Source organism: Rousettus aegyptiacus, unplaced genomic scaffold (assembly GCF_014176215.1).
Source record: "Rousettus aegyptiacus isolate mRouAeg1 unplaced genomic scaffold, mRouAeg1.p scaffold_m13_p_5, whole genome shotgun sequence".
In the NCBI taxonomy this organism is placed as follows: domain Eukaryota; kingdom Metazoa; phylum Chordata; class Mammalia; order Chiroptera; family Pteropodidae; genus Rousettus; species Rousettus aegyptiacus.
In genome coordinates this window covers 44,237,863-44,253,263 of record NW_023416308.1, presented here as the reverse complement: position 1 = coordinate 44,253,263, position 15,401 = coordinate 44,237,863, and the positions used below count along the sequence as shown (strand labels likewise).

The following is a 15,401-nucleotide window of genomic DNA, read 5'->3' as shown; positions in this document are numbered from 1 at the left end:
GCACTTCTTTTTTAGTGCATAGTTTATACGTCTATGTATATATTTTACATATACACATCTTTGTACGTATAAAATATACATACATTACACCTACATAATACATTACATGTTTATATTATTTTTATTACTTAGATATAAACAGTACTGTGTGGACTAAAACAAGATACTCAGCACTTTATATCAGATAATACAAACCAATTTTATCTAAAGCTTTTAAAAATTGTTTCATTATTTAAAGATTTTGGCAATGTATGTACAGGTATGATTTCTTCTTTAAAAAGAGATAGATACATATATAGAGGTAAAGGATGTACACCAAATTATCTCTCTGATACTTTCTGGTATTTATTCTCTTTCCCTGTTTTCTTCTACTTGTCTGCAATAAATATATACTGTTTTCATTAAAATGCTATCTTTAAATTTTAAAAAGTAACTTGTGAGGGTTAACCCCAAGTAGATGCTGACCCTCAGGTCCTTGCCACTTTTAAGTCTCTGTAAGACAATCTGTGAGACAGCTTCCTAAGACATGAGCAAAGGAAATGAAACTGGGATTGAGGTAGGAAGCACAAAGGACAGCCATAACATCCCAGTAAGTTCCTCTCCCTAGGAAATCAAATGAGCTTCTGTTTGGTAGACCTGTCAGCCTTGCTTTGAATTCTAAATGCTACCAATAACAATATATGCCCCGTGAGAAAGAAGAACATGTAGACAAAATTCCTGCATTAGGTATTTATTGAACAATTACTATATGATAGACACTGTGCTAGGCTGGGAATAAATAATTCTGGGAAAATATGATCATTACTATTTTGGAGATAGATGAGAGAGGGACCCAGATTGTGTGGGACCTAAATCTTATACAGCTGCTGGGGTGCGGGTTGGGGTAGGATTCTAAAGAAAAGAATATGAGTTACAACTACAAAATTAGGTACGGACCTTGGAAGGGGCCTGTGCAACTAATAAGCCCTAAAGCTTAATCCACCTCTGAGGAAGGTATAAAGGGCAGAGGGGGGAGGACCACTCAGTCTCTGATTGAATCAGAGAGGTTTCATGGTAGGAAGAAATCTGAACTGAGAATGGAAAGAGGTGCTACATTGAGGCTGAGGTTCTGGGATCTTCCTCCGGGAAAGAGATCCATGCATTCTCACAAACACAACTACAGAAGCTCTGCTTCTCCCTGTGCAGAAAAGCCACTGGATACACTAAAGACTATTTCTCAAGGTTCCTGGAAAAGACAGGGAAAAACCAGAGTTAGGCCGAGGAAGGAAAAGAAAGAGCACTGAGAATGGAGTGGGATTGCTACTTACAGTCAATGCATGCAGGTACAAATGGATACTTGAATAAATAAAAAGAAATTAGTAAATGAATAGGTTTCATTTTCCCTCACTAACCTGACCTCCTTCATAGTTCATACTTATCGTGGTTTATGTCTCCACACAGAGATTTTCACAAATCATCAAGAAAGGGCTCTGAAAAAAAGGTGAGGTAATAAGGAGCAATGTTGGAAAAGGACTCCTCCTGACCTATCATGGCTGACACATGTATGGCACTCCTATATGCAGAAAGAATATATCAAATACAAATCTGGATGGATACAGTACAAGTAGACGGTGTTTTCCAGGGATGTATAATATTTTGTCATCATATTAATTAGAACATATGGTTGTTATAATTACATTTTGAAAGAGCATTCAATGGCTTCAAAATAGTATGAAGGGAGGGATAAAGAGAGTAGGTGTAGGTATGGATGGAACAAGATTGGTATGAGTAGATAATTTTTAAACCCGGGGGAGAGGACACGAAATCTCTTTCAAAAATTCTTCAAACATACTTTTATGTACATTTGAAATTTTCATGTAATGAAACATAAGAAAAAAAAGGTATTCCTGATGATTCAGCTTGCCTTCCTCTACCACCATACCACTGACAATCTAATCTGGTTGCCTAAGTGCTGAGACATCATTCAGATAAAGTTGGGATACTGTTTTTTTTCCTTGCTAACTTTACCACACCTCTACTTTCACCTCCTAGTGTACCACAGGGTAATCAATAGGTTAAAATATGAACAGGGAAATGTGTTGGTCAATGTTTCTGTCTTCGATATAAAAAATCTCAATTTTCTTCTGTGTTTTGCCATAAAGAGTGACCGTCACCTATGTGCTGTGTCACCAGTGTGCACTACAGGAGGAATCACTTTTTTAGCCTGGAGACAAGAATATGAAATGTCACAGTCTGAGCCACCTGGTTCAGAAGTTGGATCTGTTGCTTACCAACTGGGGGACCTTGGCAAGTTACCTAACATGCATCTCACAGTTGTGGTGTGAAAATTAAGTAAGGATGAAGTATCTAAGCAAAGTCTGACACTCATAAAACACAAATTATTTTCTTTCTTGTCAGAACCTGCCTCTTAACAGCAGCAACAAATAAGGATGGAAGCTGGTATGACTACCATCTATTTATAGTTGCTGCCCAAGCAGCAGTAGGAGACTGGAGACACAGCCCTTCCCTTCTGGTATATTCTGGGTCTGGATGGGATCCTTGGAATTTTCTGCTTTTTTCTGCTCACAAAAATACTAAGTGAAAAATTTATATAATTTATAAGATATATATAGATAACCACAAATAAGGAAATAAAAACTACCCATAATTCTTTTACTAAAATAACCATGCTTAACATCTGTGGTATAGATAGATAGATAGATAGATAGATAGATAGATAGATAGATAGATAGATACAGATATAGCTATATATATACATAAATGTATATATACATAAATACACTTTTTATGAAAGTGAAATTATATTCTATATGCTATTTGGTCACCTGCTTTTCTCACTTAAACACATTTTTCACATTAACATTTTTTTCTACATCACTTTAAAATAGTTGCCTAGTATTAACTGAAATGTGCAATTATTGACAGTATTTCAATGGACATTTTCATAAATTCTCGTATATACTCCCACTAAATAACGGTAAACTCCTGGAGGCAGGGTATGCATATATTTAAAATATGAACCATGAAGTCATATTGTCCTCCAGAGACATTACATCAATATATACTTCCAGGATCTCATTCTTGTTATCTTGGAACTTTATGAACTTAACTCATCACATATGTATTGATGGCTTACTGTCTGGCTTTTTTGCCTCTCATGGGACCCTCCCCCAGAATCCACACCCACATCTAATCTTAGGCATTCCCCCTAAACCCAAACATTGCTGAGTTCCTGGCACCTGCCTCAGCTGCTACCTAGACAACTGAAACAAGAATCCTCTCCAAATATGAAAAACCTTCCACTCAATGCCCCAAAAGTACTCCCTGCTAACCAGTCAGTGAGCCACTTGTCCTTCTTTTCCTTCCTCTGTGGTGGAAGCCACCATGGCCTGGAGTTTCCAGGGGAAAGCCCAGTTCGGCGGACTGCTCCTCTCCCTCCTTGGCTGGGTCTGTTCGTGTGTCACCACCGCCCTGCCCCAGTGGAAGGCTCTCAATCTGGAACTGAATGAAATGGAAACCTGGATCATGGGCCTTTGGGAGGTCTGCGTGAATCAGGAGGAAGTAGCCACCGTGTGCCAGGCCTTCGAATCTTTCTTATCTCTGCCCCAGGAGCTCCAGGTATCGCGTATCCTCATGGTGGCCTCCCATGGGCTGGGATTATTGGGGCTTCTGCTCTCTGGCTTGGGATCTGAATGCTGCCAGTTTCACAGGATCAGATGGGCGTTTAAGAGGTGGCTCTGCATCCTGGGAGGGACTTTGGAGGCATTTGCTTCAGCCACTACCCTCTTTCCAGTCTCCTGGGTGGCCTACATCACAATTCAAGACTTCTGGGATGTCAGCATCCCTGAGATTGTGCCTCGGTGGGAGTTTGGAGGTGCCCTCTACCTGGGCTGGGCTGCTGGTATTTTCCTGGCTCTTGGTGGGTTACTCCTCAGCTTCTCGGCCTGCCTGGGGAAAGAAGATGTGCCCTCTCCCTGGGTGTCTAGCCCTACAGCCCCACCATCCTGTGCTCCAGCAGAAGAGTCTGATGGCTCCTTCCAGCAAATACCAAGATCTAGGAACCTGTTCATCTAGGACTAGCTTCTGCCAAGGAATCTCTGGAATAAAGGAATTGGTAGAGTCCTTTCCCTTCCTTCCCCTTCATCACTTTGTATTTGTTTGCTTGTTTGGGGGTCACTCTTCCATTTGTGAAAGATTTGACTATCTTCATGACATAATGATCCTAAGTTTAGGATGACAAATCAAGGCAAAGTTTCTACCAAACATGTTTCTCTGCTTTAGATCTTATTTCTATAAAATGCTTTTGAACCCATAACATTAATTATATACTTGATTTTTTATTAATAAGGAAAATATATTTAAAAGTTACACCCATCGTAGAAAGTCAAATGTGAATAGCCACTGTATATACAGATAGAAAAGCTAAAGAATATGCCTTGGTAAATGAAAATGAATTATTGGCCTAGAATAGCATCTTAGGATAGGATCCCCCCTCCTTGTGTGCATTTTCAGCCTCGTGTACACGATTTAAAAAGGAACTTCGCACTATATCTTTGCTGTTTTGTAGATTCTAAATATCCCAAAGGGAAGATATGGTCTTGTTTCTGCTATGTTAAGAGGCTATGAGTGGTCTGCTTGTCTCCCCAGTAGGAAGGTAAGAAATAGAGTGAGTGGTAAGTTGATCAACCATCCTGTTTTGCCCAGAATATGAAAACTGGGAAAATCCAGGGCAAGCCAGGACCTATTGGTTACTACAGAGGGGCTGTGCAGAGAATTAACAGCTCAGAAATGGTTTTTTGTTTTTTTGTTTTTTTACCATATGCAAAATGATATCAATCCCTTAAATTTGAGCCCAAATATCAGCAGACCTACCCAGGCTGTGGCTACAACAGTAGTGACCCAAGTTCCTTTGTTTGTCCCACCTGTACCTATAGACCCTCTACGTGATGTCCACTTCCCCACCCTTCACCCTAGCACCCGTCTTCCTCAGGCATTTCTGCAAGTCCTGAGAAGGATCCTCACGCTTGCTCATGAACCTGTTAACAGAAATCACCCTGCACTATTCACACTGTTCCTCTGTACCATCTGTCCCCCACTCCCTTAATTAAATGAAAGAGAGCTATCACTGACCTTGTTGACAATCCCACAACTCAGGGTGATAGTTCCCAAATGTCCCCACATAGGTGACTTCTCCTAGTTCAGAGGCCTGCTGGATTGCTTGCAGAACTGATACGCCTCCCTCCCCACACAGGTGCTGCACTTTACCAGCTCAGGTGAGGCTGTGCTGCTTGCTCAGACACCTTTCACAGTTCTACACAAGGAGGAGAAAAAATGTATATGGCAAAGCTGGTGAGTTAGGAAGGAGCCAGATCTTGCAGGGCCTGTAGACTGAATTGAGGAAGTTGTCTCTATTCTTAGAGCCCCAGGAAGCCAAGCGAGCGGCCAGGAAGCAGCTCGGCCCCCAGGTGGCTGCGGCAGGAGTCTGCCTTCCCTTTTCTAATACCTTGTCCCTATGCAATTTCCCCGTCACATGATTGGGTAGGGTTGAAGAGTTCACAAAGAACTTCCACATATTTTTATTTGCAAAAACTTATTTAATGCATCATGAGGTTTTTTGTTTTTTTGTTTTGTTTTGTTTTTGTTTTTGTTTTTGTTTTTGTTTTTGTTTTTGAGGTTGAGATAAAGACATTATGTTTTGCTAATGAGGAAATTGATATTCAGAGAATTTAGGCAATGTGCTCACAGTGAGTAATTAGCTGGTCAGGACTAGAATCCAAGGTTTGATTCCATGTCAGTCTTTCATCACCAATCCTATTGCTTCATGGTGATGGGTTGTCAAGACAATCTACCAGACCAAAGGAAAAATCAGCAGAGGAAAAGCAGAAGGAAAAACCAAAGACCTAAAGAAGAATCTTGTCCTCTGAGCTTTTGTTGAGCTCTAAACAGGGTTTTTGTTGCCAGGTGGCTCACCTGTGCCTGCTGCTGGCTTGCAGCCCTCATCCTTAATTCTACGTTTGCAGGTGCTGATATTTTTCATCAGCATATGATTATGGCTGCTTCTGAAAAAAAAAACACACAAACTAAAGATTTATTAAGAAAATTGTCTTTCTAACTCTCCTTACAAAGGACACAAAGGTATTTTTTAAATAGGAGTGAAGCAGGAACTATTGATTGATTCTCAGTGGCCAATAATTTATGTCATCCCCAGAAAGAAATGTGATTTGCATTCTAGCCAGAATCCACTTTTAGAGAGAGTCTGTGAAAGAAGCTGCTTTTCCCCTAAAACAGCCACCGTTTTTTATCTACCTGCTTTGCAGGGAAAATAAGAAATAAAAATAGAACTAATTAAGACTTGGGTTCAACTCAGTCTTTTCTCATCCATTTGTGGCAAATTATTCTAATAGTAAAAACAATTCTTTATTGTGGTTACACATAGAAAAGTGTGTTGTCATATGTATTAGAAACAGAAAGGGACATCAATCAATATTTCAAGTCAAAAGCTTTTATTGTATGCACCCTATTGAAAGAAAATAACTCAGGGACTCATCGAATTTGATGTAGTTAGAATATGATGCATTCAGTGCTATCTTTTCCACCAATCTGTCTTTGGATCTGAAAATTTCACCATTAGCAGATAAGGCATTCCAGAAGGTTCCTATTAAAATATCCATCTGTTACCCTTCTGAGCATCTGAGACTAGCTCTTGGGAAAAAGTCTTATGGGACCCCATTGTGGCCTAGGAGGAAGTCAGGAATGGTTTAATGGGCTTATGGACAGGAGATGCATCTTAGCAGCCATAGTCAGAAGAGTAAGAAAGTCAAGGGTTAGAAAAACGTTTTGGAGTCATTGGCCTCTAATATGGACCTGAAAGAAGCTAAGTCCATTTTTCACTCTACTAATTGACAGATTTATTTTTTTAAGCCAGTCATTCTTCTTGCACCTCACCCATATTTATAGGAGGTGAAATAGACTATTCTGTTGCCTAGAAGTTTGAATATAGCCTCAAAGCCAAGTCCTCTTGGGAGATATATGAGTCATAATCTAAGGACAAGGGCTCAAAACATTGTGGTTAAGAAGTAGCCAAAGTGGCCACTCTTTACACAAAATAGCCTACATAAGAGAAGCACAGAGATTCATTAGGGAGGATTCCTGAAAGGGAATTCACAGCAGTTTGGAGTACTGTGATGTTTCCTGTGAGGAATTGGGTGGAGATGAACCTCAAGGGAACCACTCATAGATGGGAATTATTCCCAGGAAGGAAGACTGGTACCTGAAATACACCCATCCTACCTTTGCTGATCTGCCGAAACTCCTGGCCCAGTCCTGCTGCCACCAGAATGGTGCCCAAGAAAGTTCCTGGGGAAACCTGACCTGTGTTGTGGAGGCACAGAGAAGGGTGCCTGACCACCACTGGAGCAGCCTAAAGCAGGGGGCTAGCTGGAGTGGAACATGGCAGCAGCATGTGCACTCCTGCCTTACAATGGGGCAAGGATGGAGCTTTCTGTAACCCAAATGGGTGCTAGGGAAGGCATCAGGGTGACATTGTCCCCAAGCACTGCTGGAAGTGTGAATGACTAGGGCAGGAGCTAAGAGGGACTGTAAGAGTTCCGCCAGAAAGTCCAAAAGCCACACCAAAAACAATGTGGAGGTTTTCTACAGGTTTCTCTGAAGAACCCATAAAATGCCTCAGACAAAAGTTATCAATTGGGTTCCTGCCATAACAAAGGACTCTGAGAACCATGAGAGTACAGTAAGTCCTTACTTAACATCATTAATGGGTTCTTGGAACTGCAGCAAAACAACTTAAAACAAAACCAATTCTACCACAGGCTGATTGATATAAAGGAGAGTTAAGCTCTCACAGCATCTACCTCATCAAAATAACAAAATGACATTGAATAGATGACATTATTCAAGGGCCTGCTGCATTACAAACAAAACCAGCTGTTTCTCAAAGAAGTAAAATTCTTTGCCTTCTCCTGTAAACCTACCCCAGGTTCTAGGGCAGCCAGAAGTCGGGGGGGGGGGGCATTGAGGAGAGGAATCAGAGAGTGACAGAACATGCTGTGGCTCCTTCCTTACTGCTGGTCCCTGAACTTCAGGCTTGAGGTCTGAACTAAGGTGAGGAGAAAAGCACTGAAGCAAATAATGAGTGAATTTTGATCTAGATTACCATACATGAAAAGTATTATGTATTAATACTCAAACATTACAATAAAGGTGAGATCTTCCTGAGATGCTATCAAAGGGCAGGGAAAGGAGATCCAGAAGATCATATTGGAAGGTAGCTATGGAAACAAAAAGAAAGCTATTGACTCATCGTATCAAGTTCAGACCATTCGATAAAATGTTTTTTATATATATGTATATATATATATACATACATATATATATATGAAGAGAATCAGGAGATACTGTAACTTTTCTATCCAACACAAACCCTGATCCTTTCAACATTCTTTCTCCTCCAGTCAAAATGGACACATCCACGTGTCAGAGGCCCATAATCCCTTGGATATATACATTGTGCCTGACTTATTTAGAACCCACATATAGGCCCTACACAGTCCAAGCCTTAAAATTCTTCCAGCATGAACTATTTCCCCATGAGAACTGAATCTGCAGTTCCACTTCACATCAGGCCATTGCCACATCTACTGTTTCCTTTAACTCTGAAGACATAACTGCAAGGTTAAGTAAGTTCCCATATTAGAGACCAGGAAAACAGATTCAGTCACTATTTGAAATCAGATGTGTCAGATTCCAATGTCAATACTCTTTCCATGAACTTATCTTCCTGAGTCGTATTGATTTGGCAATGATTTATAAATCAGAACTGTAGAACCGTTTCATGAATGAGATCTGGCTATTCTTTAAGTAGTGTGAATGACTAGGAATGGTCATGACAGCTTAGTGAATGACCATGCTACTTCCAGGTCACTGCTCTGGATTCTGTCCTTACTGTTAAAATCTGAATGCTAACTTGGGAAGACCATCTTTGGTATGCGGTGATACCTTGAACCATTAGGACTCTAGATGGAAAACGGGCGGGCCACCCCTCCAGAATGCAATTAGCATAGGCCTAGCACACATTCAATTTTCAAAGCTCACTACTGGCAGTTCTTCGGTACCATTTTCATGCCAGTTTGCCAATTCCAAGTCACACCTCCTTCTACTCAAAGTTAATATTCCTGTTCTTGGTTTACTGTTAAAATTTCTGGCCTGTAGGACCCATTTACCTATGAATGGCCATCTGCTACAATTCAAGGAGGTTGAGATGGTCATCCTAACAAGTCAGCAAACTGACTTGTCGATTAATATGCCACTTTATTGTTCAACAACTTAAAAGAATATGGAGGATTTTTTAAGGGTTCAGGGAAAGTAATGTTAATGATTAAATAGCTGAGAAGTTGAGCCTGTGAGCAAACTCTAAGAAACTGATGTATTTATGGTAAGGAAAAGTTAATTATACAGAAAAAAGACATGTTTTTCTGTATTTCCATCAAAGTCAAGTTTAACATGAGGAATGTGCCAAAGATAAAACATATTAATACTGAAAGCATGAAAGCCTGTAAACTATCATTGAATTAGGATCTATAGACATTCTATGAAACCAGTGAATTCAGTGTTTTAATGATAATGTAAAGCCACTTTCTTAGTAGGCATGAAAAGTTCTATGAAGTACTTTCCGCCACGACTGTGTATCAGAATTACCTGTAATGCTAAGCATAAAAATCTCAAGGGTCCAACCCCAATCTAATAAATCATTATCTGTAGAGTTGAGGACTTGGCGGCTATATATATGTTTGTTAATTTATTTTTAATAGAAGTTTATTTGAGCCATACTGACAACATATGTCAGGGAGCAAGATCTCAAATGCTCACTTGGCAGCTGTGTTTTCAAAAGTGACACAGCTGATTCTGGATTGGTGGCCAAGGTTAACAATCATGGCTGAAGAGCTTTGTATGAAAACAGCAGGAAAAAAAAACTTACAAAAGAGAATAACAAATAAAATACAGTTCTTTAAAAAGACCAATAAACCCCTGAAAACGATAACCCAAAAGAAGATACATGTCACTCGGTATCAGTAATGTAAAGGGGGACATCACTAAGATCCTGAAGTCATCATCACATGCACACGTGCACGCGCGTGCGCACACACACACACACACACACACACATGCACATACTATATTATAAACTTTCTGCCAGTACATTTTAAATTTTAGATAACTGGATATTTTTCTAATAATTTTCCAAAACTGACAAAAGAGGAAGTAACCAAAAAAATCTGAAAACTCTGTATGTATAAAAGAAACTAAATCCTTAATTAAAGCATTCCTATAAAATACACAAACAATTCTAGGCTCAGACACCTTCAATGATGAATTCCTCCAGACATTAAGAAATAATTCTATCTTATCCAAACTTCAAGAGAGTAGAAAACGAGAGTACATTTCCCAACTCACTCAATAAAGTTGGAATAATCTTGATGCCAACACTGACAAGAGCATTACAAGAAAAGAAAATTAAAGGCCAATTTTTCATGAATATACATATAAAAATCATAAACTAAATGAAAAATAAATTCTATATACAGAAAAAATTATATCATAAATTGTTTATTCTGGAAACACATGGCTTAATATTTAAAATTAATAAATGTAAATCACACATAAACAGAATAAAAGAAATACCCATGTAATCATTTCAATATAGAAAAAGCATTTGATAAATTTCAACATCCACTCATAATTTAAAAAAAAAATCTTTGCAAACTAGGAATATAAGGAATCTTTATCTAATAAATAAAATTTACATAAATCCTATAGTATCTTATGGTGAAATATTGACAACTTTCCCCAAAAAAATTGGGGGACAAGGAAGCTTACTATCACTTCTATTCAGCATTGTACCCGAAGTCCTAGTTAGTGTGACCAGGCAAGAAAAATGAATGTTGTAAGGATCCGAAATAAAGAAATAAAAGTCATCATCCACAGACAATATAATTGTGTATCTAGAAAAATCTAAAACAAAAAAAAACTACTGATAAACTATTACAATTAATAAATGAATTTATCAATGTTATTGGATACAGGGTTGATACAAAAACATCGATTTGTTGTAGATACCAGCAACAAACAGTTAAAAACAAAATTTAAAAATGACAATATTTACAATAGCTTGCGAAACATCAAAGATTCAGGAATAAATTTCATAAAGATGTTAATGACTTTTATAAAGAAATTAAAGAAAACCTAAACAGGATATACCATGTTCATAGATCAGATGTTAATTCTCTCCAAATTATCTATAGTACTGTAAACCTAATCAACATCTCTGGAGATTTGTGTGCACCTGTATAAAATTAACTGATTCTAAAATTTGTATTGAAATATAAAAGATCAGAAATAGCCTAGCCGATCTTGAAGACATTCAAAACTGGATAGTTTACTGTACTATAAATCAAGACTTACAAAGCTACACTAGTTAAGACAGTGTGATATTGCTATGAGTAGACAAACAGTCCAGTAAAACAGACAAGAGAGTCCAGAAACAGACCATTAGGTACACATGATTTATAACAAAGATATAGCACTGGGAAATGGACAATGTTTTCAATAAACAGTGCAAGTCAATTAGCTAAATTTGAAGGATAAAACCTTAAAAATTCTGAAAGATAATACAGAATACGTTTATGACCTTGGAAATAATTTCCTCGACAGGGTATATATACTAAGCACTAACTGTGACGGAAAAGACTAATAAACTGGACTATATTAACATCAAAAACTTGTTTTCATCAAAAGACATAAAAAGTGAAAAAAAGAGAGAAGATATACGCAATGCATTATGACCGAAAGTTTCCATAACTGGAATGTTTTTTAAACTCCTATAAATCAGTAAGACAGACAGTAAATCCAACCAAAATGTAGGCAAAAGACTTAAATAGGCATTTCACAAAAGAGAACAGCCAAATGTCACTAAGTATATAAAGCGATGCTCAACATCATTAATACAATGGAAGCTCAAATTAAAACAATATCATCACACATCTACCTGAACAGCTAAATTTAAAAATATTGACCAAACCAAATTCTGACAAGAACATGGGGCAACTAGAACTCTTATAAACTGATGGTGGGAGTTTAAATTCGTATAATTGCTTTGGAAAACTGGTAGTACACAGTAAAGAAATATCTATCTATTCATATGACCTGTAACTCCACTCACAGTTACATACCAACAGAAATGCGTTCACGTGTGCCTCAAAAAAATATACACATGAATGTTCCTGGCAGGATTATTAGTAACCAAAAACTGAAAACAACTCGAATGACAATTAGCAGAATTATAAGATATATTCATACAATGAAATAGAATAAACTGAGCAGTGGAAACAGACTCCAGCTACAATAAATTCCCCCTTCTATCTTATTCCTACTACATCCCAGCCCTGTCATTTAACACTAGCCTCTACTTCATTATTTAAATCATTCTGTGGTACGCATCCACTTCACACCTCTCTTGAAGTGCGTGGAGTAAAAATGAGTTTACTTCTTAAAAGAGCTAACAAATCCAAGCAGAAGAGGACTGCAATTCCAGTTAACCATGTTAAATCTAAACCCGGTCTTAAGGAAATTTATGCTGAAGTCAAACTCTTAAGTCATTTTATTTTTTCATTTTTTAAAATTAACTTATCTTTTTTATGGTTAATGAATTTTAGATAAGGGTCATCTAGGTTTCCTCCTCTTCCTCCTCTCCCCCACCTCTTTTCCCCTCCTTTTTTTGACAATCCTTTAAATATCATTCTTAGCCTGAGGCAGTTTGTGGACTCCGTAAGAAATCAGGCTATAAGGAACCAGGCTATACCTAAGACAGCCAGCTAATGTGAGGAAATAGAAATTACTTCTCAGCACTGCCCCCCCTGGTGGTTTGAGTGGATCCCAATCTTACAAACTACCCACCACCGCATACTATAAATGTCCATCTGTTTTCTTGGCCAACTGTAGATTCCTAATAGCTGACCAGGAAATAACTAATGTGGAAAGGCACAAAGCAAAAAGATTTTACAAGACTACCAAGGACAACTGAGTAGCTGTTAAAAGCACAGACTATGAAGTAAGACCACCAAGGGTAAGTATCCTGGCTCTACTACTTAGGACACCTAATCTTTCTTAGACAAACCATAGTCCTCATCACCTCAGGGTTGTTACATTAAGTGAAATAATGTAACTGTGCACAGTCTTCAATTATGATAGGGATTTAAAAATGAAAGGCAAATGGTGGTATGCAGGATTTCAAACCGTAAAAGGTAATCGATATATAAGAAAATTGATCTATTTCCCACAAAAGCACCTCTGAATACCTGTAAATTGATCTATTTCCCACAAAACAAAAGCACCTCTGAATACCTGTAAGAGAAGGCCAAAACATTAATTTAATCAAAATATAAGAAATTGTTTTAAAAAAATAAAATTTGCCTTCTAAACATGACAACTCACAAAGTGATACACTCAAATGCAATGAAACTAGCAAATGAGATAAAAAGTATCAGTCAGCACCAGGTGCTGTTCAAGAACTGACAGTTGCCTGCTCTTACTTCATCCCCATTAAATTTAACCCTTTAATCTTATTTCTTTTAAAAAAGTAAAACTGAAACATGACAAATGCCTACCGAGTCCACCCATTTCCAAAACAGAAAATAAATATTTAAATAAAGTCCATACTACACGCCAAAGGTAAAACAAATACTTTTATTGCACATTTATAAAATCTGCATAGTTGTATCAAGCATTCTTCCCTTCCACGATTCCCTCATTAATCTAAAAATTTGGTTAAAATACTACTCAATCTGGAGCCTTTTAAAAGTGCTCAACAGGGAATATTTCTCTCTCTACATATACACATATATATATACACACATAGATTTTTTTTTCTTTTTACAAACCCACATTCTTTATTTTTTCAAAGCAAAAAGGGGAGGGCATCAAAATGTTTTTTGAGGCCAACGGGAGCCTTAGGAATCTTTTTGATCATTTTCAGACACTAGAAAATTTTACCTAAATGGTTTACAACTATCAAAATGCTATCTTTAACCATCAGTTTAATCTGTTTCTTTGAGTCTGTTTTTGTTTTGCTTTATTCAGAGAGTCGGGGGTGGAAAGATGGGTGGAAAGGGGAAGGGAAATATAGCCAACAACATGATAAATTTGTATAGTGACAGATGATTACTGTGTGGTGATAACATCATAAGGTGTATAAATGTCGAATTAGTATACTGTCTACCTGAAACTAATATAATATTGTATACCAGCTATACTTAAATAACAAAAAATAAAATAAAGCACCCACCCCCAAACCACTAAAAAAAAAAACACTCAACTGTACTAGTATGGGACACCCGAGAGTTTACATACACATACCTTCTCATTTAAAAAATAAAACAAACAAAAATACCTATCACCTAACAAGTTTCACAATGTCATTCCACCTAGAGTCCTTAATGCTTTCCTTTCTTTCAGGACTGAACATGAGGTTTTCTGGTTTATTTAATAATATAAAATAAAAGAGAAAGAAGAAAAAGGAGGCAGCTTTCTTTTAACTTTTCAGCATCTTATATGACCTTATATTCTACCCACATGTAAAAGGGTGATGATTTATCAGCAATCCATTTTGTCATATGTCAGGAGCCAGGTAAGGTTTATATTCCCCATCTCTTGCAGTTAAAAATTTTTAAATGTCATCTGTATTTGATAAAATAACTAGTAGCTGCTCATCTGGTTCAGGTTCTGATGAATCACCTTTCTATTCTGCTGTCAAAAATATTTATGTCTGAAAGATAATTTAAAAAGTGGCAAAGGCTTAGAAAAGCCAAGCATTTTTGTAGGTAGAAGAGGCCATTTTAGGTCTTTTGGCATAATTAAATACCTTAATACACTGGTTCATGCCTTTTTTAGTGAAATTGCTTTTGTGATTCTGTTCCTAAAAAGTGCAATTTATTTTCAATCATTTGTTACACACAGCATGGTTGGGGTTTGGATCTCGATCTTACTTTTTCACCTAATTCTTTGCCCAAGTTTAACAGTGACAACTAACGTCAGTACAACCAAAGACCAGGATAAGCCTTGAACACGTGGGGGCTTATTTCACTGTCACAGTTGAAATCCCTTGAATTGACTCCATGACAGCTGCGAATCGGCTACAAAGATCATAGGGAGAATTGGGTCGAATAGTTGGAGGCTCCTTCAAGACGATGATTTCAGCAGAAGGGTCGAGAAGCCTGGGTAGAAACTCCCCTAAGCACAGCTGCAGATTTTCTGTGGAGGAAAAAGGGTTGGTTACATATACAGCTAAACAGATCTTTGAGTGAAAACTAGTAAGTATGCAACTATATGGG

At 37.7% G+C, this 15,401-nt stretch overlaps 2 protein-coding genes across 11 annotated transcripts in view; one reads left to right on the top strand and one right to left on the bottom strand.

The window, feature by feature from the left end:
- Window positions 1–3,384: 3,384 nt before the first annotated feature.
- On the top strand, window positions 3,385–4,074 carry CLDN25 (claudin 25). The gene has a single exon (XM_036221033.1). It carries the CDS (start codon window positions 3,385–3,387, stop codon window positions 4,072–4,074), a length of 690 nt encoding a protein of 229 aa, XP_036076926.1.
- Window positions 4,075–13,739: 9,665 nt separating this feature from the next.
- The window catches only part of USP28 (ubiquitin specific peptidase 28), a 54,950-nt gene continuing 53,288 nt past the window's right edge, over window positions 13,740–15,401 (bottom strand). For all 10 annotated transcript variants that reach the window (XM_016148976.2, XM_016148984.2, XM_016148985.2 and 7 more), the window contains one exon: window positions 13,740–15,321. In XM_016148976.2, the coding sequence (XP_016004462.2) occupies window positions 15,146–15,321 (176 nt within the window). In that variant the 3' untranslated portion in view covers window positions 13,740–15,145. The remainder of the gene's footprint in view (window positions 15,322–15,401) is intronic.